Source organism: Kogia breviceps, chromosome 10 (genome assembly GCF_026419965.1).
Source record: "Kogia breviceps isolate mKogBre1 chromosome 10, mKogBre1 haplotype 1, whole genome shotgun sequence".
Lineage (NCBI taxonomy): Eukaryota > Metazoa > Chordata > Mammalia > Artiodactyla > Physeteridae > Kogia > Kogia breviceps.
Window position 1 is genome coordinate 36803794 of NC_081319.1, and position 24130 is coordinate 36827923.

The window sequence follows — 24130 nt, forward strand, 5'->3', positions numbered from 1 at the left end:
TAGAAATGCCCGAGCCACCAGACAGGAGGGTTTGAGTGGAGGTGTGTTAGGGTTAGGAAGGTATGCTAAAGACCAGGCTGCCTGGAGTGAGTGGAGCCCGTTCTGTCCCACATGAGCACGGCAGTCCCTGGCCTTTGAGTCCAGGGCCCCAAGCCTTGCAGTAGTGGCCTATTCTCAGTCCAGTGTGTTCTCCTTTGCTGGCTCACCTTCCTGATGAGATCCTGTGTGTTTATTTGCACAACGATGAAATCTCTGTCCCCGCAAAGTCGATTTACCTGCAAAATACTTCCCTCCAGAGCAACATGTCTAAGTTGAAAGTTCTACATTTAATTCACTGAATTTTAAAGAGTAGAAAGGTGTGTTTTCCTATTCCTTCACTCTACCCTCCAGATTCCTTAGTATGCTAGATAAATTCCAGAGTGAATGCATAAGGAGACACCAATGGAGAGAAAACTTTTATTTGTATAATAACAAACGTGGGTGAAGTCAGAAGAGGTATATGAGAACAAGATCAAGGTGGAAGAATCTTGGTGGAAAAAGAAGAGTAGAAACGGCCCTCTGCGAATCAGGCAGAAAGAGCAGAGGTGCTCTCAAAGCCACAAACGCGTCCTGTGGTTGGCATCAGGACTCTGCTCTGAACTCAAGTTCCCCTGGGACTTCTCTTTCTTTGGTTCAGAGTCTCACTGCTAGCCCCCTTTCCTTGACTCACAGTGCCAAAGTGCTCCCTCCCCCAAACCTGATGGAGGAACACAGCTTTGTACTCAAATGTGCTTGGCAGCGACTACTCAGAAACTGTTACTTGGACTTTTTGCAGCTCTTAGTGATTTTGACAGCTTTGGATCGCCAGGAGTGGCCCCTTGTCCTGCAACCAGAGGACTCTGGTTTTTCTAATGAGGAAGAGCCTGGCCAGTCAGTCCAAGAAGGGCCCAGATTCTCTGGTGTCTCTGCAGAAATGCCCCCTGGAGTGGAAGGTGCTGCTGCAACAGGGGATGTCACCTGAGTTTTCAGGTGTGTACTGTGGTGAAAGAAAGGTGGGAGAGGCAAACTCGACCCTCTGTCTCTCTCCCAGGCGCAGGTCCTTATGCCCCTCCCTAGCCGCTTTCCTCCCCAAACTAAAGTACCAACTAAAAGTCCCCATCTGACAGCACACCCTCCTCCTTTCCCAGGCACCATAAGTCCCCCAGACCCCTGACCCCCAACCCGGTTCTGAGACCAGACCACCCCTCCAGTCCCACCTGTGGCTTCAGCAGCAGGCGCACACTCCTCGCACTCCCATTTCCTACAGCTGGATCTGAGAGAGGAGCAGTCCCTATGGGTTCCGTGGGATCCACACGTAGCACACAGAATGAGGCTCCACCTCCTATAGGAAGAGCCAAGGGAGGGTTGTGGGACAAATGTAACACTCACTACCACCCTTGGAATGTTTGCTGCAGGCCAGGCCTTTGCTGAGGGCTCCCTAGGTATCTTTACTACACATTTTACCCGTGACGGAGATGTGGCTGAGTGCTGATCCCAAGACCTGCCGTCAGGCACAGCCACTCGCAAGGTAGATCGTGGAAGGAACTGGCCCTGAGTATCTCTCCATGGGGCACAAGGAGAGCAGACCCTTTAGACAGACCTGTTCACTTGTACATGAGTGAGTCCTGAGCTGATCAAGGATGGGACTCAGCAGCTATGTTCACCCTGAGGTCTGTAGACAAAAGTAAATTTCTTGCACTTGATAACTGTGCAAGGTCTAAGATGGCCCTGATGAGACATCTTTCTGGCCAGGAGGCTTTTCCTACCCTTCATCCTCAAAGCTGTCTCTGCCTTGTTCATACACACAGATGGGGGCATCACAATGCTGATAGTGCTGATACAACTCCGAGAAAGCCCCTGGCTCGAGTTCCCAAGCAGCGTCTCTGCAGTGGGAGAAGAAACAGTGAGTAAGGGACATATAAGCGGTTGGTAAAATCTTTGTCCACCTGGGAGGAACTAGGAAGAACTCAAGCTAACACAGCAAAAGAGTTTAACAGATTGCCTGAATACTTTCAGCAAGGCAGGGCTAGTGGCCTGGCAGTGGGAGAGGGTTGAAGCAGATAAGTGGAACACAGGTGTTCCTTAGTTCCATACTGGAATTCAAGAACCCAAGGAATTCTGACCCCCAAAGCACCTTTTTCAGAAACATGCCCACCACCCCTGCTTCACCCTCCCCCCATTTCTTTTTATAATTGAAAAGCTCTCCCTCCACCCTTCCCGCTTCACTGTACATCAGTGCTTCTGCTGCTTCCTCATTCTCTGAACTATCCTCACACTCACCTTCTCTCTAGAAACCTAGGCAACCCACTTCCTGGTTCAATTCCTGCTATAAAGTTTCTACTACCTGTCTGGAATATGAATTCCCATTCTTAGCATTTCTTGAGGAAATTCTTCTCGATTGTTGCAATGTGGACATTTGAAGAAATGCTTTGCTGATGTGTGGGCATATTTCTGTAAGATAAACATGGAAGATAGTGTTTGTAAAAACACTATCTTTGATCACATTCTTCCCACCCCGCACCCTCGTCTCACAAAGAGGATGTTGCTAGGAGAGCTTGACTAAGGGTTACAGGACAAGGAATTTGGATGGGCTGGGGAAAGGGCTGCAAATCCAGGCATCAGACCAGGGACCAAAAGCTCAAGAGAGTGCCCAGGAGTGCCTCAGCTGTCATCTCCAGTCATGGGGCCTGGCAGTGCTCGACCCATTAGGGGTCAGGTACCAAGAATACACATTTCCCTTTCCTTCAATCCCAGGAAGCATGGCTGATTTTCAGGCTACTTGACTCATTCTAGGATAAGCTCATTCGCTCCAGCCATCCTGAGGATTTTGTTCAGTCTAAATCTTATGATAAAAGTCCTACAGGTCAAGGATATCCAGAGACCAGGCTAACTTTCCTCTGGAACCAGTCCTGTATACAGGCCTGCAGCACAGAGCACAAAAGCTGAGATTGCCTGAGCATTCTCAGGGTGCTCAGAACTGGGCCATTGTGGAGGGTCCCCAGTCCAGGGAAAGCCCCACCTGTATGCACTTGCGGTGGTAGATAGCTTGGCTACAGCACGGGCTCTGGATGTTTTCAACACTTGCTTGGGATAAGTCTTCACAGCACAAGACACAGCTTTCCTCCCCCACATTCTCCCATTGGATGTTCTGTGTTGGGCAATGTTTCCCACAAAATGATCTGTGGTAGGATAAATAGACTTGGTTTCTGGTTTGTCACTGATGCAGTTTTCCAGCTGCCCGGCCTAGGAAGGGCAATCAACCACCCAGACCAGTGTCCACTGAACCTCCACGCTCATGGGGGAGGAGGAGGAGCAGGGCAAAGAACAGCCACATTCTTTCTCATAGCTGCTTTCCCACTGAGCAAAGCTCCTGGGACTATCTCCACAGCCTCCTGTTCCTGAAAGCCCCACTTAGTTCTGAGCAGCTAAGAACCCCAGCTGTTTGTAATTTAAGATGGGATGGGAAGCAAGAAGCAACCCCTGTGAAATCACCAAATCAAGATACTGTTTCTCATTATTGAATGGAGGGACAGATTCTCTGGTGAATCAAAACAGGCCCATGAGAACTGGACTCTGATTTCATTAGATGCTAAATAACAAATTGCAAAGGGCAACCCAACTTTCCTCCTTCATCACTCACTTGTACTCTCCAAAAAATTGTGAAAGGCAACCCCTTTCCTGGCCACAAGGAAGATGGAAGTTTCTGACGCATTGATCCTCCTGGCAGTTGATGGCAGCTCCCTTTTTCTTGCACACAAAGCAGATCTGCAAATGAGATCCCAGGCAGTGCTCAGGGCCCCAAAACAGACAGACATTCTGTGGCACATCATTCTATGGAATGGAAATTTTTTGAAGCAACAGCCATTCTTCTTCCTCAGTGGACCTAGAAGCTCTAGGGTATGCCAAAGCTGAGCTCCAAGCAGCACTGAATTCTTTTTGGCTTTCTCAGGATGTTGCTCCCTCTCCTCACTTAGGATACTATACCCTAGAGAAGCATGTAACTTAAGAGAAGGACCAGTGGGAAATTCAAGAGTCCTCTGACTTTTAAACTAGCAACTAGGGAAAATAATAGAAACAGGGATGATGAGAGGAGTATGAGAAGAGGCCTACCCCAAGGCCCCCATTTCAGAGGATTCTAACCTTCCTAGAGGCCCGGGCTGCCTCCTTTTTGATGTCCTCAGGCAGGAATCCATGGAAACCTCTATTGGACTGGCCCCTCTGAGGCAGCTTGCTAGATAAGATCTAGAAGGTCAGCAGAACCAGGCTGTCAACACTGATGATCAGTGAAACAGTGCAGTGGGTGATGACAGGGTAAGAGAGCTAAGAAACAGAGCTTGGTGGACTATATATGCATTTACAGGGTAATTTATTTACTTAACAAGCCCTTACATAGCATAAGTGTTGGGTGCTCTAAGTGCTTTTCAAATATTAACTCATTTAATCCTTGTAACAACCTTAAGAGGTAGGTACTATCATCATCCCCATTTTATAGGAGAAATAACATGACAGGATCAAGAGCCAGAACCTGGGCTCTTACCCACCTTTGTGCTACTCTGCCTTTCATTCACTGAGCACTGCTTTTGTGTGCTGAGCACTTTGGAGAAACATTCCCTGTGTAGTGACTCATTGCTCACCACAACCCTGTGATACAGATGCCATTGTGATCCTCATCTTAGAGGTCACTGAGGTGTAGTGCAGCAAGTGACCCGGCTGGGGTCACCCAGAAAGGAGGTAGCAGAGTCGCCTTCACATGTGAGCCCACAGAACCCACACTCTCACTCTCCCGCTGTACTGCCCCTCAGTACAAAATACTCTTCTCAGAGTGTATTCTCCACAGAAAGGGAAACAGGGCTTTCAAATCAAGGGGAGGAATTGAACTTTTCTTTAAAAACATACTTTAAAGGACCTTTTGTTTCTGAAATGTCCCCAAAGCAGAGTCTAGAATGGGAAATCAAGGGAAAAGAAGCTAAACTGTTAGGTACCCATGAACAATGAACGTGTACATACTTTGGAAGAATGTCATACCTGAGCCCCACCCCAAGAAGCTTCCAAAAATACTATGGAGGGTAATGGACCTACTGCAGCAGTTACATGTAATATGTAATGGGGGCTGAGGTTATTTTATTTTAACATTATAGAAAAAGTGAGCCTACACGGTTGGATGACTTGAGGATGCTTGAATTATATCCCAATTAGGCTTAAAACGTTATCTATGTTAACAGTCTCTCAAGGCTTTAGGACTATATGAGCGATTTCCATTTATACTTTAAAAAAAAATTTTTTTTAATTTTTTTGCGGTACGCGGGCCTCACTGTTGTGGCCTCTCCTGTCGCAGAGCACAGGCTCCAGACGCGCAGGCTCAGCGGCCATGGCTCACGGGCCCAGCCGCTCCACGGCATGTGGGATTTTCCCGGACCGGGGTACGAACCCGTGTCCCTGGCATCGGCAAGTGGACTCTCAACCACTGCGCCACCAGGAAAGCCCCATTTATACTTTTAAGTGTTATTAATATCTTCTACAATGAACATGTGTAATTTCTACAAACAGAAAAATCAGTAGTGAAAGATTAAAAATAAACTAAATGTCCTTTAACAGGAGTTTAATACTTTTTGGCACACCTGTACCATGGAATACCAATTAGCTATTAAAAAAATGTTCTATACGGAAAGAGCTCCATAAATATATGAAGTAAAAAAAAGTAAAATACAAAACACTGTGTATAGTATGTTTATTTTATGTTGAAAATGTATATGCTTATAAATGCATTGAAATTAAATAAAACATGACACCAAAACAAGACAGAACTTACAGGAGTGAAAAAGCACAGACCAATTCTTCTCATGAGCATAGATACAAAAATGAAACAAAATATTGAATCCAGCACCATTAAAAAGGATTATACATCATGACTAAGCAGAATTTGTATCAGAAATGCAAGATTAGTTTAACATTAAAGTATTTAATCAATGTAACAAACCACATTCTCTAAACAAAGAAAAAAAATCATGATCATCTCAACAGATGCAGAAAAAGCATCTGACAAATTCAGCACACATTCATAATACCCTCAGCAAACCAGAAATAAAAGGGAACTTCTCCAATCTGATGAAAAGCATCTAAGAAAAACCTACAGCTGACATCATATTTAATGGTGAAAAATTGGATGCTGTCCTCTAACGTTAGGAACAAGACATGATATTCACTCATACAACTTCTTTTCAACACTAGATTGAAGTTCCCAGATATTATAATAAGGCAAGAAGATGAATTAAAAGACATAAAGATTGGAAAGAAAGAACTGCCTTTATTCACAAGTGATTGTGTACACAGGAAATCCTAAGGCATTTACAAAAAAATTTTAAAATAAAAACTACTGAACTAATAAGTGAATTTAACAAGATTGCAGATACAAAATCAATGTACAAAAATAAACTGCATTTCTATACACCAGCAACAAACTTGAAATGAAATTTTAAAATACCATTTATAATAGCATAGAAATCACAAAATATTTAGGAATACATTTAACAAAATATGTGTAAGACTTCTTCACTAAAAAAAAAAATTGCTGAGATAAATTTTAAAAGACACAAATTAATGGGGAAATATATCATGTCCATGGACTGGAAGATTCAATATTGTTTGTCAATTCTTCCCAAACTGATCCATAAATTCAATTCAATCCCTATCACTATACCAACAGGCTTTTTTTTTTAACGAAAAATTGACAAACTAAATATAAAATGGGGCTTCCTTGGTGGCGCAGTGGTTGAGAATCTGCCTGCCAATGCAGTGGACACGGGTTCGAGCCCTGGTCTGGGAAGATCCCACATGCCGCGGAGCACCTGGGCCCGTGAGCCACAATTACTAAGCCTGCGCGCCTGGAGCTTGTGCTCCGAAACAAGAGGGGCTGTGATAGTGCGAGGCCCGCGCAGCGTGATGAAGAGTGGCCCCCACTTGCCACAACTAGAGAAAGCCCTCGCACAGAAACGAAGACCCAACACAGCCATAAATAAATAAATAAATAAATTTAAATATAAAATGTATATGGAAAAGGAAAGCACCTGATAGCCAAAGCAATCTTGGAAAAGACTGCAGAACAAGACTTAATTTCAAGACGCTGTAAAGCCACAATAATCAAAACAGTGTGGTATTGGTAAGGATCAACACACAGGATCTATGACATAAAATAAATCATCCAGATCCACAGATACATGCTCAACTGATTTTGACAAAGGCACTGAGGTAATTCAATGGGTAGGCAAAGATTTCTTGGGACACACAAACAAGCACTAACCATAAAAGGAAAAATAGATAAACTGGACTTCATCAAAATTAAAAACTTTTGTTCTTTGAAAGACATCATTAAGAAAATAAAAAGGCAGGGGGAAGGGGCAGCAGGCACCATGTTGGGCCATGAAGGTGGCAAGAAGTCCTTGAAGCAGCCCAAGAAGCAAGCCAAGGAGATGGGCAAGGAAGATAAGGCACTCAAGCAGAAAAAGGAGGAGGAGCAGAAGAAACTCGAGGAGCTAAAAGGGAAGTCTGTGGGGAAATGCCCCTGGTCACAAGGGAATTAAGAAATCTGGCAAAAAGTAAGCTGTTCCTGGAATTCCTTGGTGGTCCAGTGGTTAAGACTTGGTGCTTTCACTGCCTTGGGCCCGGGTCCGATTCCTGGTCAGGGAACTAAGATCCCACTAGCTGCACAGCGTGGCCAAAAAATAAGTAAAATAAAATTTTTAAAAAATAAGCTGCTCCTTGTGCCTGAGGCAATGATGATTCCATTCCTGTTTAAACATCTGGATTCCCTGCCATAACATCTGTCGCCACCTATAGTTACAGCTTGGAAACTTTTGTACATTTAAGAATAAATTTTTGTAAAAAAAAGAAAATCATACAGTGGCTCATCTTGTCTTTAGTTTTTCTCAGCCATTTTCTACCTTAGCTATGAGATCCGCATAAATCCAGCACAGAATCCTGCCAAAGTGTGTTCCTAAGTCCTTGTTCTATCCTGAATTCTGCATCACCTGGAATGAAACCAACTCATATGAAAAATAAAAAGAAAATTAAAAGGCAAATCACAGACTGGGAGAAAATAGTGACAACACACATCTCTGAAAAAGGATTTGTAGCCAGAATATACAAAGAGCTCTTATAACTCAATAAGACAAAACAACTCAACTTTTTTTTTTTTTTTTGGCCTCACCGTGCGGCATGTGCGATCTTAGTTCCCCTACCAGGGATCGAACCTGTGCCCCCGGCAATGGAAGTGCAGAGTTTTGACCACTGGACCGCCAGGGAAATCCCAAAACAACTCAACTTTTAAAATGGACAAAATATTTGTACATACGCTTCACAAAGGGAAATATGTGAATAGCCAATAAGCACACAAAAAGAAGCTCAACATTTTAGGTCATCAGAAAAATGCAAATTAAAACCGCAATGAGATACCAAAACACACTTAGTAGAATGGCTTAAATTAAAAAGACTAACAACAACGAATTGGGACAAGAATATTGTGCAAACAGAAATCTCATAAATTGCTAGTGGGATTGTAAACTGGTACAACCACTTTGGAAAGTGATCTGGCAACTTCACACAAAGTTAACATATAGTTAGTAATTTCACTCCTAGACATTTGCCCGAGAAGTGAAAACATGGTTTCACACAAAAAAATTGTATGTGAATATGTATAGCAGCTTTATTCATAATAGCCCCCAAATGAAAACAATTCAAATGTCCATCAGCAGGTGGATAAATAAGCAAATTATAATATATTCATACAACAGAATACAACTACACAATAAAAAGGCACAAGCTACCAACGCATGCAACATGGATCGATCTTCAAAACACTGTGTTAAGTGAAAGCCAGACACAAAAGAGTACAAATTGTATGGTTTCATTTATATGAAGTGTAAGAATAGGCAAAAGTAACATATGGATCAGAACAGTGATCACCTCTGGGGGAACTGACTGGAAGAGGGTAGGAGGGAATTTCTGGCATGATGGAAATAATAATTTTGATTGGGGTACTGTTTACATGGGGACATACTTTATATCCCCATGATATTATGAGTTTATCAAAACTCATCAAACTGTATTCTTAAATGGGTACATTCTATAACTTACAAACTATACTTAATTTTAAAAGAATATCAGGAAAAAATAGCTGGAAGAACTGTTGGTAGCATTTGCTGCTGGGGAGAGGGAGAAGGATTGGGAATACTACTAGGGGAAGAGACTTTCTATTGTACATACTTTATACTGTTAGGATTTTACATCAGGTACACACATTACTTTTTTAAAATTACATTTTAAAAGAAAAAATCCATTAAGAAAAACAAGCAAACAGGGCAATGGATCTGAGGCTGGATGCAAAAGCAGAGCACAGACTGTACAGCAAAGCCAGAGGACATTCAAAGCAAAGGGGGCCTTATACTCACAAGACAGAAATAATGCACACTGAGATTGTCTTTCTGAAGAAATTCCCCTAATTTCTCGGGATCCCCAGGTTCTTGAAGGCATAGCCAGCAAACTGGAAGAAAGGATGTTAGGAATTCATTTTGGGAGCATAATGATCTCTCTAAGTACAAGGAGGAGTACAGTACTGGGAAGAGGGTCATTTTGACAAGGAGGAGGTTGGGATGAAGTGTTATTTGATATCAGTTGGGCTTTCATATAATTTTAGCCACATCTGACGGAGTTGGCTGCAACTGCTCACTTCATATACTTTTATCTCAAGTGGCTTTAATTAACTTGTTCCTTGAACTTTGGATGTGACATTTAAAAATTACAGACTCTGAGTTCTTCAGGATCTTAGAGATTCTGGGAAGGAACTGACAGTGAGAAGAGCAAGCTTGCTGCCCTACACAGGTGGCCTTTGCTGAGGTCGGGAGGCAGCAGCCAAACAGAACCTCCAGTCTTTCTTACCAGGCCCTGAAGAAGGCTTCCTCTGGGTTACCCTCCTTGTCTTGGCAGATTTTCTATACAAGAGATGGAAAAAGTACAAGGTAGTCTTTGAGGATCCTGTTGGCATCTCTTGTAACATTTCCCTCAAAATGCTATCCGTGGGTCTGATGAAGGACCAAAATAGCTAAAGACTAAGACATCAGTTTTCTTCTTCCCTTTCATATTTTTTGAAAGCACAAAACATGCCCATGGAATTATGTGAATTATGTGAGATCATAGCCATCTTTCTATTCTAGTGCCTCTATTGTCTGTGTTGACTGAATGAATGCAAGAACAAACCCCCTTTTTTCTTTTACTGTTTCTCCTGTCACCTACCCTGAATCTCAGGTGGTACCATGCTCACAAGGCATAATAAAATGATACTAAAATTGATTAAGAATTTCCTATTGCTAGGCAATATTCTTGGCTTTTTATATATATTAGCTCAGTGAATCTACAGAATGTTCTAAAAAGTGGGTTCTATTATTATGTATTTTCCAGATGAGGAAACTGAGGCCTAAAGAAATGAAATAACCTGTCCCAGGTCACCTAGTTAGCAAGTGTTAGAGCCAGGATATGACTCTAGGCAGTAGGGCTCCACAGCCAGGACTTTGCCAGTAGAGACATCCCTGGGAGGACAGGTTACTGGGCAGCTTCCCAGGGACCACTGGGGTATGCTTCAACACTAACCAACCTTAGCCTCCAAGACCAAGCAAAGGGGACAAAAAATGAAGCATATACTACAGGCCATTGGACAATTTCTCCCAAACTCTTAAGTTGCCTACTCTACCTCAATCTTTGATGTTCCTTCTTCTTTCCTTTTATAGTCTTCATTTTCTGTTGCCTCTCCTATCTTGAATTCTTCTATACTATAATGAAGACAATACCGGCTCTTCCAGCTATAAATATAAACAAGTCAGCAATTAATTCTACATTTGGTTATCAAGTTCCACAGGGTCAAAGCAACAGTGCGCTTCACCTCCCCATCGGTGTGACAAAATAAAAGGGACATGCCCAGTATCAATGCCAGTAATAGCCAATAATTATTAAATCATGCCCAGAACTGTTCTGGGCATTTTACATTTAACTCGAAAACCCCCCTGGCAATAGGTACCATTTTATCCCTATTTTCAAGATGAGACTGAGGCACAGAGAGGTCGCACAGAGGCACTTGCTCAAGATCACAGTTACTGATACACCACAGCGGTATGAGAACTTGGAACTATTGCTTGAACTGGCTAACTGGTTCTTTGTTTTCTTTGGGCCTACTAAATGTATGAGGTAGCACTCAGGACAAATGCCTCCTTTTGCCCCCAAGTTTAAGTTCCTTAATTCCACCCAGGAAAAGCTAGATTAGGTAGCTCTCTCCTAGGAAAGGGAGCCTGTGAGATTCTGGCTGCCTAAAGCGAGAACTCCCTCTAGTGAGAGCCAAGATATAACCCTGACAAATCACCCCTTGGCTTCTACTGCTTCTTTTCACCAGGCTCAGATGATCACTGAGGTCTGGCCTGTTCTCAACCTTCCTCTAGATGTGAACCAAGGTTAAAAGGCCCAGAAGTGGAAAAGACACCCTGCCACTCCTCCCCCGACCAATGTCAGCTGGCTATAAATTCACAGTTTTCATTGGTTAAGGGGGAAATCCCTGAATGGGAAAGGGGGAAAAGAAATAAAAAGCACTCCACTGAAGGAAGGACTGTGTCCTTCCTATTCCTTCAGGATAGCATTTCTTAGGAGAATTGAGTGAATTAGGTCAGTCCAGGGACACACACTACAGTACCCATGTCCTCAGACCACAGCTGGAGAGCATGAACACCTTTAGGGACTGTCAACTATTCTGCATGAACGTAACTACTCAGGCAACTAGCTTTTCAGCAAACTAAGGCTCCATCTCCTCTTCTAACCCATGAGTTGCACTTGCATTGGTAATGACGTTTGATGGCTTCTTACTCAACAAAAGCACTTGGACAGGCTGGAAGAGGAGAGAGAAGGGCGTGCACTAGGGGATCCACTTTAGCTGGCTACTGAACAGTTCCGAGTCGTTGGGGAAATCCAGATCTAACAATAGAAATAAAACCTTGAAACGTCAGTTCTTTGCATCGCTGGACCAAGACGTTCCTTGAGCGGGATTCTGCGCACAGTGGTAGTTACAGGAAGACGCAAGGATCTTCAAAGCATGCGAAGAGGACGTTGCAAATGCTGGCTTCCACAAGCTGCTCAGTCTGAGATTTCCTAACCGAGCGGATGCTCCCTTGAAACGGTTACCGAGTTGTTTCGCTGGATAAGTGCTGGGTAAAACTTGTTGAGAAAATAAAAAAGCGTGTTCGGCCCCGCCACCGCAAGAATAAACAATGATTTATATGGAAAATACGAGTCGGTGTGGCCACAACCATCCCCCGGTAACAGCCAAAGACTCAACGAGCATCCCGCGGATGACAGAACAGGCTCATGTCGCGCCTGCCGGGCTGCTGGTGCGAGGCCAGGCCGGAGGTCGCCTCAGCCGCTCACTCCTCACGGTAGCGCACGGGCGCCCGCTCCCGGCCGCGGCCGCCCGCCCAGCTATCGCCCAGGGCGCCGCTCTGGCGGAGCTTTATTCGTTGCCGCAAGCCGTGGTAGCTACCTCACGGGCCGCCGCCCCGCGCGGTGACTGCGCCGGCGAAGGGAGTGAATACGCAAACGGGGGCCGGGTCACGCGGACTACGACCCACGGAGACCGCAGCCGCGGCGAGCACAGCGACGCTGACGGTTGCGCAGAGCGGAACCGCTAACGGTAGCCCGCTAACGGCCGCGCGCTTGCCCTGCCCCTTCTCGCGCCACCCGCGCTCTAGCCCCGCCCCGTCCTCTCGCCCTGCACTCCCGCGCGAGCTCGCCGGCGTCTGGAGTCGAAATTGCAGAAGAGGCCAGAGGCGGGGCGGCGATCGTCGCGCAGAGGTGACGTAGTGCCGCCGGCGCGGGCGGGTGACGCGACGGGGCCCGTTGTCTGTGTGTGGGGCTAGGGGCCCCGGGGGTGGCAGGGGCTCCCGGCTGGGGGCGGCGGGGGGTCGGGAGGGCCTGGACATGGCGCTGAGGGGCAGCCCCACGGGAAGATGAATAAGGGCTGGCTGGAGCTGGAGAGCGACCCTGGTGAGGAAGGGACCGGGCAGGCCTGGAGCTGGGGAGGCCGGGTGGGTCCGAGACGCGCCATTCTGACCACTACCCGCTCCTCTTGTCGCCCCACCCAGGCCTCTTCACCCTACTGGTGGAAGATTTCGGTAAGAGCCTCTCCTACGCGCCGGAACCAGGCTGTGGGGGCCCACTCCTGGGCCATCGCTCCACAGCCAGAGGCTACACTTCCCGACTTCTTTCCTTACCTGATCGCAGGTGTCAAAGGGGTGCAGGTGGAGGAGATCTATGACCTTCAGAGCAAATGCCAGGGGTGAGTGGCTTGGCACGCGGCGTGGCTTTGGCAGCCCCTTACACCCCGAGGGCTAGGGAGGGACCCGGGAGAGAGTGCTCCTCAAGGGAGGTAGTATCAGAGGCTCCAAATTGTAAAATCTCGTTTAAGGAAGCATCCCTCATCGTTGGGTGCCTTACTGATGAATCTGGTGCTGTGCTTTCGTTTCTCCCAGTTTTCCCTCAGCACTTCCCTTTATGTGGTAGCCTCTTCTCAATACAAATTCTAACCATCTCTTGGATTAAATTCATCTGTTTTTTGTGGCCTTCCAGCCAGAAACTCCCTGCTCTTGACTCAGGTCAAACTGTACCTTTTGTGCAGCTGTAATTTATTAATGACTGCTTTACTGTGCCCATGTGCCAGTGGATTTAATCCCCACACAGGGGTCTCATATTGATTGGTTGGTTTGTGGCATCTGACAAGGACTCTCCTGGGTGACCAAGGTCAGGGTCTTGTCTTGGTGGTCCTACAGAATAGAGGTGTGGAGGAACTGCTACAGTGACTAAACGGAGAAGTCTGCTTCTTTCCCTCCAGAAAAGAAGGGACTGATATGGGTTTTCACTAACTTCCCTGATTGCACTGGGGCCCAGGCCCTGGGCTTCACAAGTGAGAATTAGTGTTTAAATTCCTCATCACATTTATTGTTCTCACCTTACCTTCTGTTCCTACCCGGTCCTGAGCCATCGTTCCAGCTTTTCTTATCCCAGAATGGTTGACTTCATAAGGATACTGGGCGACTCCTGGAGCATCACAGCCAGAGGCTGTGATGACTCTGCCTGCAGTGGGCTTCTGGGGTGCGAGGGCGCAGGGCCGCTTTGGGCGGCGTTGGGAAGAAGCCAAGGGAGAGGTGGGATCACAGGAAGGGCACCTGAGTGGTAACACAGTGCAAAGGAATAGGGGAGAGGAAAGGGAATGCAGATTGCCTTCCCCCACTTGACTGGTCTAGCTCTGTCCCTTACTTTCCCCAGCCCCGTGTATGGATTCATCTTCCTGTTCAAATGGATCGAAGAGCGCCGATCCCGTCGCAAGGTCTCTACCTTGGTGGATGATACATCTGTGATTGATGATGATATTGTGAATAACATGTTCTTTGCCCACCAGGTCTGCTGGGCCCTGTGTTCTTTCTGGAGGGTGGGATGCAGCCGTTTTCTTCACTTGGAAAGTGGAAGTGGGGGAAGGCAGAAGGAACTGAGCTCTTATTCACTAAAAAAGGGAGTCTCATTAGAGCAGGGTGATGTCTTGAGTCCATTCTCCATGTCCCCAGACTCCTGATGGGTACTTAGTTGAATGAACAAATGTTGGGTAAAGATGAGGGGAGCTGATGAGGATTGTCCAGACATGACTGTCCCTCTCTGAGTCCCCATTCCTGATGAGTATGGGCTTGGGGTGAAGGATGCTGTGGATGGGTGACTGTTCTTTGTTTCACAGCTGATCCCCAACTCTTGTGCCACTCATGCCCTGCTGAGTGTGCTCCTGAACTGCAGCAATGTGGACCTGGGGCCCACCCTGAGTCGCATGAAGGACTTCACCAAAGGCTTCAGCCCTGAGGTAGGCCACAGTGCCTTAATCCTGACTCAGCTGACTAGGCATATGTGACCACCAGATCTGCCACTGATAATGCCACCACACGGCATTTGGCACTATGAGGCTTTTTCAAATGATATTTACATTATATTTGACCTGTAAATTAATTGTGTAAGTCAACTTTTTTTAAGGCCCAATTGTCAGAAAAGGAGACAGACCTGGGGAAGAGAGGAACATTCCTTAAGTGACACCTTATTAGGACTTTATCAGGCAATGTTGTTCTCCAGTGTCCACTGATTACTGTGCAAGGCCAGTACAGTCCATCTTTTGGGGGCTCCAGAACTCTTTGCTGCCCCCACTAGGCCTTCAGGAGAGGCCACCTGTGCTTTTTCAAGTTCCTGAAATGCCCCCAGGACTGCTCTCCTGAGCTCTGTTTCCCACCCGAGGCCCGCCTGAAAAGTTGCTCTGATGTGGCCTTATTTTCTTCCTTCTAGAGCAAAGGATATGCGATTGGCAATGCTCCAGAGTTGGCCAAGGCACATAATAGCCATGCCAGGTGTGTGGGAGCTGTGGGAACTGATGGGGGTGGGGGCAAGGAAGGGGGTTGTACCATTCTGGGCACTGACTGTGTCCTTCCCCAGGCCTGAGCCACGCCATCTCCCTGAGAAGCAGAATGGCCTTAGTGCTGTGCGGACCATGGAGGCATTCCACTTTGTCAGCTATGTGCCTATCACAGGCCGGCTTTTTGAGCTGGATGGGCTGAAGGTTTACCCCATTGACCATGGTAGGCACTCTGAGCTGGGGGCCCATCGGATTTCTCTGCTTACCTCCTGAGGAGGTGGGGCTCAAGGTCCTCAAGCGCTTGGGACCCAGTGGTGGGGTGTGTGGGGGGGCGGGGGCGTCTTGAAGACATGTGGTTCTGGCAGGATGGCATCCTGTACTGCATTGTCCAACTAGCCCCTGATTCTCTGGGTCACCTGCTCTCCGTCATCCTTCCAACTCCTGGCCTGCCTGAGCTCAGGACTTCCTACCTACTGACTCCTTGTCTTGGTTTCCTCAGGGCCTTGGGGGGAGGATGAGGAGTGGACAGACAAGGCCCGGAGGGTCATCATGGAGCGTATCGGCCTCGCCACTGCAGGGTAAGGGCCCTGAGCCTGCCCTACCTTCTGGAGCTGTGCCCCCATTGGGAGGGACACAGAGGAGGGAACCAAGGCAGAGAGAGGCCAGATGGCTTGTGCAAGGCCATGTGATGAATCTGGCAAGATCAGGATTAGATCTTGTGCTCCCATCTCCTTGCCCTATTTCCCACTCAGGCTGTGTGCGGCCTGCTTCAGGATAGCCTGGGGAGGGGCAGGCCTTGGTGGAGCCCCGGGTGGCCCACGTGTGCTGGCTCACTTCCTGACAGGCCCCTCACGCAGCTTGTTGGAAGGCACCAGCTCAGGTGCCTGGTGTGCATGGCCAGCTGCTGCCCGCCTGTTGGGGTGGGGCCTGTACCTGTGGCTGCAGGTGTGACTTCAGGGAGCCCTGCCAGGAGATCTGCCTCAACCTGATGGCGGGGCCAGGGTGAGAGCTGCTCTCACGGCCACGGCTGTGACTGCAGGGAGCCCTACCATGACATCCGCTTCAACCTGATGGCGGTGGTGCCCGACCGCAGGATCAAGTATGAGGCCAGGCTGCACGTTCTGAAGGTGAATCGTCAGACAGTACTGGAGGCCCTGCAGCAGGTGGGTACCCCTCCTGCCCAGGCCCTGCCCAGCCCAGGCACCCACTCCTTCCCTCCACTGGGGCATCTGTGTCTGATTCCCACATTATTCTCTATTGTGGATCTGGGCTTCAATTAACCACTCCTTTCCTTTGCTCCCTTTGTGGGAAAGGTGATGGGACTTGGCATGGGGAGGGGAAGAATAGCCTCTGAAAGGAGGTTTGGCTGTTTTATTTCCCTTTAAGTGAATGAGTAGAGCCCAGGCCCTTAGCTGTCCAAGGTAGAAGCTAGGGTCTGCCTTCACTCCTCTGCACCTTGGATTTTGATTTCAGCTGATTAGGGTAACGCAGCCAGAGCTGATTCAGACCCACAAGTCTCAAGAGTCACAGTTGCCTGAAGATACCAAACCAGTCAGCAGCAAGTCCCCTCTGGCCCTGGAAACAAGCAGGGCCCCAGCGGCCTCTGAGGGCACCCACACAGGTATTGGAGCCTCTCATGGGCCTCAGAGCCACCCCAAGCAGAGCAAGTCTTTTTCTATGGAGGCACTTGGGCAGTGGTTCAGAGGCTCCTGCAGGAGGTCTGAAGCCTGGTGCCTATACCCCTCTCCCCTTGAAACATGGAGGAAGAGCAGTCTCCCCCTAAACAAAGGCACCTGGAAAGGGCTGCCATTACCACAGTCCCCCAAGCCTTCTTAATGTATATTCCCTTTCTAGTCTCTCTAGAAGTTGTTTTCTTTCTGCCTTCTTTTTTTCATCTCATCCTTTTCCTGTCTCTCTGTGGCCCCATGACTTAGAGCTTGCTGACTTTCCACCCATCAGCTGTCTCTGCTGTTCTTCTCTGAGAAGGGAAGGGGAGCAGTGCTGTGCCCCAGGACTGGGGAGACAGTGGGCTGAGGACAGCTTTTCTTGAGGGTCTGGCTGAAAGTCCTGCCTGTGCCCCTCGCCCTCTCAGATGGTGCGGAGGAGGTGGCTGGTTCGTGCCCACAAGCCCCGACCCACAGCCCTCCCAGCAAACCCAAGCTGGTGGTGAAGCCTCCAGGGAGCAGCATCAATGGGGTTCCCCCAAACCCCACTCCTATCGTCCAGCGGCTGCCAGCCTTTCTGGACAATCACAACTATGCCAAGTCCCCCATGCAGGTAAGCTGGGAGGATTCCCTCCAGGATTCTTTTGAGACGTTGCAACAGGCACTTTCCTCAGGTGATTCATTGGTGTTTGCCTTCTATCGGGGCCTAGGTAACCAGGTTCCTCTGTCTGATACTCAGAAGCCCCTACGATGGCAGGGGTTTAGGGAGACAGACAGAGCTCCTCTGACTTTAAACTCAGTCTCATGGCTGTGGGGCTAAATGTTTAGGGCATGGGGTTGGATTCAGCTCTATGGGTTGGGTTCTACTGGCAAAATAAATGCAGGTGTTTCAGGGCACTCTGTTTCTTAGAAGCCCTATGTAGGCAGGTAATGTGGGTGGGCTCTGGAGCACCTGGAGGGATTCAGTGGACTGAACCTGGAGAGCCATGTTGGCTTCCTGGCTGTGGCTGCTGTGTCCAGCCTGGCTCATGGCCGCCCTGGGTCTCTGCCCCAGGAGGAGGAAGACCTGGCAGCAGGTGTGGGCCGCAGCCGAGTTCCAGTCCGCCCACCCCAGCAGTACTCAGACGACGAGGACGACTACGAGGATGATGAGGAGGATGACGTACAGAACACCAACTCTGCCATCAGGTCAGCCTCAGCTCTGTAAGGCTGGAGGCTGAGTGCTGCAGATCCTATCTTGAATCTTCCAGCCCAGAAAATGCCCTTCAGCAGATAATGCTGAATGCCTGCTGAGTGTAGGGCCCTGGGGAGGCTGACGTGAAGGGGCTGACTCCAGGTCCCAAGAAGTTTTTGAAGGGCTTGGGCGAGGGCCGTGCACATTTAACCAGACATCAAGGCCTTTTGTCTAGGCCTTGAGAGATGGGGTGGGGGATATCTTTGCTGGAAGAACTGGCATGGGCAAAAGGCCAGAAGTGAGACAGCTGGAATAGAGGAGGTGTCGTTTGAGGTCACCTGGCTGCAGCTGTCGAAGCTCAGCGTCCCAGGCTTGGCATGGTCAGGTCAGGCTGCTGGAGCTTCAGGGTCAGTCCCTGGAGGCCAAGATGTGTTCAGGTCATTCTGGGCATTGCTGAACGTGGTCACCTGGCCCATTCCCTTGGCTTACCTTTCCTTGGGCCCCACAGGTATAAGCGAAAGGGGCCGGGGAAACCAGGGCCATTGAGTGGCTCTGGGGATGGGCAGCTGTCCGTGCTGCAGCCCAACACCATCAACGTCTTGGCCGAGAAGCTCAAGGAGTCCCAGAAAGACCTCTCAATTCCTCTGTCCATCAAGACAAGCAGCGGGGCCGGGAGTCCGGCTGTGGCAGTGCCCACGCACTCACAGCCCTCGCCCACCCCCAGCAATGAGAGCACTGACACAGCCTCTGAGATCGGCAGCGCTTTCAATTCGCCACTACGCTCACCCATCCGCTCAGCCAACCCCACGCGGCCCTCTAGCCCCGTCACCTCCCACATCTCTAAGGTGCTTTTTGGAGAGGATGACAGCCTGCTGCGTGTTGACTGCATACGCTACAATCGTGCTGTACGCGACCTGGGTCCTGTCATCAGCACGGGCCTGCTGCACCTGGCTGAGGACGGTGTGCTGAGTCCCCTGGCACTGACAGGTGGGCCTTGGGCTGGCTCACTGGCCTCCCAGTGGCATACTGAGGAGGGAGGTGGCCAAGTGACCACCACGTGTCCTGCACTCTGATGGGTCTTCTCGTGCCTTCTCTTCCCAGAGAGTGGGAAGGGTTCCTCACCTTCCATCAGACCGAGCCAAGGCAGCCAGGGGTCTGGTAGCCCAGAGGAGAAAGAGGTGGTGGAGGCTGTGGACAGCAGAGAGAAGTCTGGGCTGGTCAGGCCTAGTGAGCCCTTGAGCGGGGAGAAGTACTCACCCAAGGTGAGCCCCTCTGCAGCTTTCTCTTCTAATACTGACAAGGGAAGGGCCTAGGGCACTGCTGCCCAGGTGCTGGGTTCCTAGTTGGAATTTTGGTGTGAAGGGTGGTGGCTGAAGCCAGGTGCCAGGAAGCCTGTCTGGGTCGGGTGGCGGCAGGGGCCTCGATAGGCTCCAGGGACTCTGGCTGCTCATCCTTGCCTCTAGCTGCCTGCTGGTAGTGGGGCTTTGGTGCTGGCCAGCCCCCCCACCCCAACACGGGTGCAATTGCTGGGTTTTGGCAGGAGCTGCTGGCACTGCTGAAGTGTGTGGAGGCTGAGATTGCAAACTATGAGGCCTGTCTCAAGGAAGAGGTGGAGAAGAGGAAGAAGTTCAAGGTGGGCCCTCTCTCCAGCTGCCTGGTCCTCTGCCCGCCTGTCTTCCCAGAGGTGCGACCTGCTGGGGTCAGCTGGTGGCTGCTCTGGGGAGATGGCTGCAGCGTCCTCATGTCTTCACTCTTCTCTCCCACAGATCGACGACCAGAGAAGAACACACAACTACGATGAGTTCATCTGCACCTTCATCTCCATGCTGGCTCAGGAAGGTGAGGGGTCTCACTACTGTACCTTACCTGGCATGCCCTGCTCAGAGCCCTGGCCCTCAGACCCCCTCCTTCAGGCCTCTGCTGGGGCTTGAGCAGACTGTAGTCTCAGGGAGGGCCGAGAGAGCCTCAGCTTCTGGCCAGAGGCTGTGGCCAGTTGAGCGAGTGGCTGCTGGGCATCCAGCCACCCGCTCAAGGGCCTGCGCCTCTCCACAGGCATGCTGGCCAACCTGGTGGAGCAGAACATCTCGGTGCGGCGGCGCCAGGGGGTCAGCATTGGCCGACTCCACAAGCAGCGGAAGCCTGACCGGCGGAAACGCTCACGCCCCTACAAGGCCAAGCGCCAGTGAGGACTGCTGGCCCTGACCCTGCTGCTCACTCTTGCCACACGGCCCTCACCAGGGCCCTCCCCTGCCCCACTCCCCCTCTTCCCAGTATTACTGAATAGTTGGAGTCAGAGAGCCCAGACCCTGGGAATAGGAGCCAGGCCAGGATTCTCTGCACGGTACCCCAGTGCCTGCCAGGGCAGGGCTGTCCCGTCATGCTCTGGAAGCAGGAGCTGGGGCACAGGGAGGTGCTACAGCTTCCTCCACAGCCGGCTGTGGAGCGGCAGGACTTGGCCTTTCTGCCTGGGCAGCAGAATATATATTTTACCTACAGAGACGTCTATTTTTCTGGGCTCTAACCCATCTTGCCACCACTGTGTTGACATAGTCAGCTTCCTGACTCTGAGTTCTCTCCTAACAGCTGTCATCCTGGAGGGCCAGGGTCACTCCTGCAGGGTCATAGCTGGGGGCCCTGCTGCTCTGGCCCCAGTTGTCCCTGTTGAGAGGAAGCCAGGTCTGCTCTTCATTCCTCCTGGGAGAGCTCCAAACTCAGGGACCTGGCTGCTGGGCTAGACTGGGAGTGGGGTGTTCCAGTGGGGGTGGGGTGAGCAGCCTGCTTGGGTCCCATGGCCTGAGCAGAGAGAAGTGTTTGAGCTGTTTGGTGGCCAGGCTTGGTAAGACTGCTCTCTGTGGCAAGGCCCTGGGCTCTTTGTCTTCAGTGTTGTGGCCCTGGCAAGGGGCCTGCCTTGGGCTCCTGGGCTCAGAGGAGCCTCTGCCCGCCCCTCAGTATTATCATGTCTCCCTCTTCTTAGAGACAGCAGAGACAGGGCTGCTTGCAGGAAGCTGGCACCACTCAGCTCTCCCTGCCATGCCAGCTTTCTCAGCTTCTGCAAGGCACTCAGGGTGGGGGACAATAGGACCAAGACAACCAGTTGGAGCCCCATGTTCCCAGAGGTCCTGATGCCAATGGCTAATGGGTCCAGCACTGCCTCTGGAGCTCAGGCCCCAAACATAGCCCCATGGCCTCTTCCAGGTGGCTTTGAAGGTGATCCAGGCAGGCCCCTTATGTGTACATAGTGACTGGGGTGGGGGGCAGCTGGCAGGCATGGCAGCTGCCTCTGCGCTAAGCATAGCCCGACCCCTCTGGCCTCTGTAAATATTGGACTAATGAATGAATAAAACTCCTAAAAAATGAGCCCTCCTGTGCTTGTTGGCCTAAGGTTTGTAGGCCAGGGCTGTGGTGGGAGTAAGGACCTAACCAGACCTGGGCCCAGGGCCCTGTGTGTGACCAAAGAGGTAAGGGGAGTGCATTCTTGGGCCCCTAGGCCTGGGACTTACGGTCCGAACTGAGGAGGGGCTTTGGGTGGGCTGTGGAACCTGAGGAGTTGTATGCAAGGTGTAGCGTGGGAGGAGAGGGCCATGGCTTTCACCAGATCTGACAGCTTTGCAACCTGGAGAGGTGTTGGGACTCCATGGAGGTGGTACCTCTGTCTCTAGTCCTGCCTGGTGTGCAGTCCCTGGAGGGGCCCTGGGACCTTGCAAGGCTCACCTCTCTTCCCTTGTTGCAGGTCAAAGCTGCCAACTGTGCCACTCTTCCCCCTGCTAACCACATTTTCTCTTGAGGCCACTGTAGCCTCTCACCCCCACCATTTCCCTGGCAGTGGGTTCTACAGAGGGGGCCTGATGTAAGCAGCTAAGGCTCAGCTGGACTGCTTAGGAAATGCAACTTTAATGGCCCCAGCCCTTCTGTCTGGGTCTAGTAGTCCAGGGCACAGATGAGGGCCACACCACGCTTTACCCAGTGTCGCTGGGGCTGGTCGGTGGGGATCTCCACAGCAATGACGTAGTTTGTGGAGTGGCCTGTGGTTGATAGTGTTCCTAGAGCAGGCAAGAAGGGGGAAGGTTAAGTTGTCTGCTTCAACTAGGGCAGGAACAGGGTATAAAGAAAGGCAGTGGACTTGGCAGACTGAGCTTGGGACAAGGAAGGGGACCTGACCCAAGAGGAAGCCTGTCTGGGGAGTGTGGCCAAGGCTCAGGCCTGCCCTAAGTTACTGCACTGACGATTGAGGATGAGAATGGGAGAGTTAACGCCCCTGCTCATTCCCTGTGGACCCAGCCCAGGCCCACCCCACCTCTCCAGGCCTCAGTTACCCCCTCCGAAACTCCTTTGGCAGGCTGGGGCTCCCAGGACCCAAGGTGGGTCTGCTAAGGGAGGCAAGAGGATGGTGAGCTCAGGGGCCACTCCCCCCAAACTGGGCCCAGCCCCTGGGCATCACCTTGCCTACTACTGGTCCAGCTCTGTCCTGGCCTAGTCAGTCTCAGGAGTGAGTGCTGACTGACCTCTGTCAGCCATCCTGTTCAGCTAACCTGGGTCAGCCTAACTGGCCCAACCCTGGGCCCCACCTGTGGTGTAGGCTCCCCGCCCTGGGCACCATACCAGCACGGGTCAGTGTCTTGTAGATGGGGCACAGGTAGAAGTCCTGGTTCTGGACCTTGCGGTTGGGCGTTGGCAGGAGCCAGATAACAGCCATCTCTGTGTATAGCTCCTTGGGCCGAGACTCAGCCAGCTGGAAGGTGAGAGGGTCCCATCGGGCACCTTCCAGGAACAGTCCGTGGATGAAGCACCCCTCTTTGGGTCTTGTCTTGAGCTCTGATACTGACTGGCGCATCACCTGTGGTGGGCACACAGATGTCCCCTCACATATAAACACCCAGAATCTGGGTTAGGATTTGGGTCAGGAGGCACAAGCTCCCTCCTGAGGGCTCTGCCTGCGTCCCCCTTCACCTGCTGTTTCAGCTGGTAGCCTACAGTCTGTGCTCTGCCCCTAGGGATTTCCCTGGGGCTTATGGTCTCTTCTGTCCTGGCTCTCCCTGTCCCCCAACCCTCTCTCAGGGGTCCCCTGATTCTGCCAGCCAGCTGTGGCCTCCGTGCTCCTCCTGCCTGGGCTACACCCCAGCCTGTCACTTGACCTGGCCCTGGCTGAGTCCAGACCTTGAAATCGAAGGAGATGGTGTCAATAGAGATGATAGACTTGCGGGCATAATTTTGCAGGGTGCCTGTCAGGAAAGCCTGGGGGAAGAAGAAGCCGCTGATCCAGAAGACGGCTGGGATGCCCTTGGAGATCCAGGTCTGCAGGAAGTCCAGGCGCTGCAGCAGGTCCATGACCCATAAGGACAGCGGCTTGAGTGATGGGTAGGCTTTGGCATTCCAGAGCTCGGGCACAGTGTTGTTGTATAGGCTGGCAGCCATCAGCTCCAGCTGCGAGGACATCACCACCAGCCCCTTGAGTGCCGTGAGCAGGTCTCTCAGCGTCTGTGTGATCACTTGCAGCAGCCGGTTGTACCTATGGAGCCAGTGGCAAGGAGGAAGGCAGTGGTCTGGGGCCGTGTGGCCATATCCGCACTCCCCAGTTGTAGGCCGTAGACAAAAAAACAATGGCAGAACATAGGGTCTAAGAGCATAGAGTGGGGTCGAGTGGCCTGAGTACCAATTCCAGCTCTGGCTGTTAGTAAATGTATGACCTTAGACAAGTCATGTAACCTTTTTGGGCCTTGGTTTACTCATCTGTAAAATGGAATAAAAATGTGGCTGAGTTAGAGAATGGGTTTATAGCACTTGGTGTAGCTTTTGCTGTCTTTACTCTACAGC

At 50.3% G+C, this 24130-nt stretch overlaps 3 protein-coding genes across 8 annotated transcripts in view; 1 reads left to right on the forward strand and 2 right to left on the reverse strand.

Moving 5' to 3' along the window:
- Positions 1-769: 769 nt before the first annotated feature.
- Positions 770-12801, reverse strand: PHF7 (PHD finger protein 7). Its single transcript, XM_067044022.1, is given in 11 exon segments — positions 770-937; positions 939-1015; positions 1222-1360; positions 1785-1901; positions 2363-2469; positions 3038-3197; positions 3659-3783; positions 4159-4260; positions 9462-9553; positions 9949-10001; positions 10757-12801. Coding segments are annotated over 11 exon segments (1158 nt in total). The 5' UTR covers positions 10801-12801; the 3' UTR covers positions 770-795.
- On the forward strand, positions 10798-24096 carry BAP1 (BRCA1 associated deubiquitinase 1). 6 transcript variants are annotated; one of them, XM_067044017.1, is made up of 17 exons: positions 10798-12894; positions 13185-13214; positions 13324-13378; positions 14365-14497; positions 14825-14944; positions 15415-15476; positions 15562-15704; positions 15981-16059; positions 16521-16644; positions 16955-17102; positions 17574-17758; positions 18200-18333; positions 18828-19306; positions 19421-19581; positions 19860-19952; positions 20086-20158; positions 20372-21676. In XM_067044017.1, the coding sequence occupies exons 4-17, from the start codon at positions 14480-14482 to the stop codon at positions 20503-20505; spliced, it is 1953 nt and encodes a 650-aa protein (XP_066900118.1). In that variant the 5' UTR covers positions 10798-12894; positions 13185-13214; positions 13324-13378; positions 14365-14479; the 3' UTR covers positions 20506-21676. The 6 variants fall into 6 exon arrangements, with proteins under 6 accessions (XP_066900118.1, XP_066900115.1, XP_058931926.1 ...); XM_067044014.1 differs by lacking the exon at positions 10798-12894 and adding an exon at positions 12897-13086 and having other exon boundaries at positions 19860-20003; XM_059075943.2 differs by lacking the exon at positions 10798-12894 and adding an exon at positions 12902-13086.
- DNAH1 (dynein axonemal heavy chain 1) overlaps positions 22195-24130 on the reverse strand; it is a 72477-nt gene continuing 70541 nt past the window's right edge. The window contains exons 75-77 of the mRNA XM_059075942.2: positions 23474-23825; positions 22919-23153; positions 22195-22359 (exon numbers count right to left, since the gene is read on the reverse strand). Of these exons, the coding sequence (XP_058931925.1) occupies positions 22238-22359; positions 22919-23153; positions 23474-23825 (709 nt within the window). The 3' untranslated portion in view covers positions 22195-22237. The remainder of the gene's footprint in view (positions 22360-22918; positions 23154-23473; positions 23826-24130) is intronic.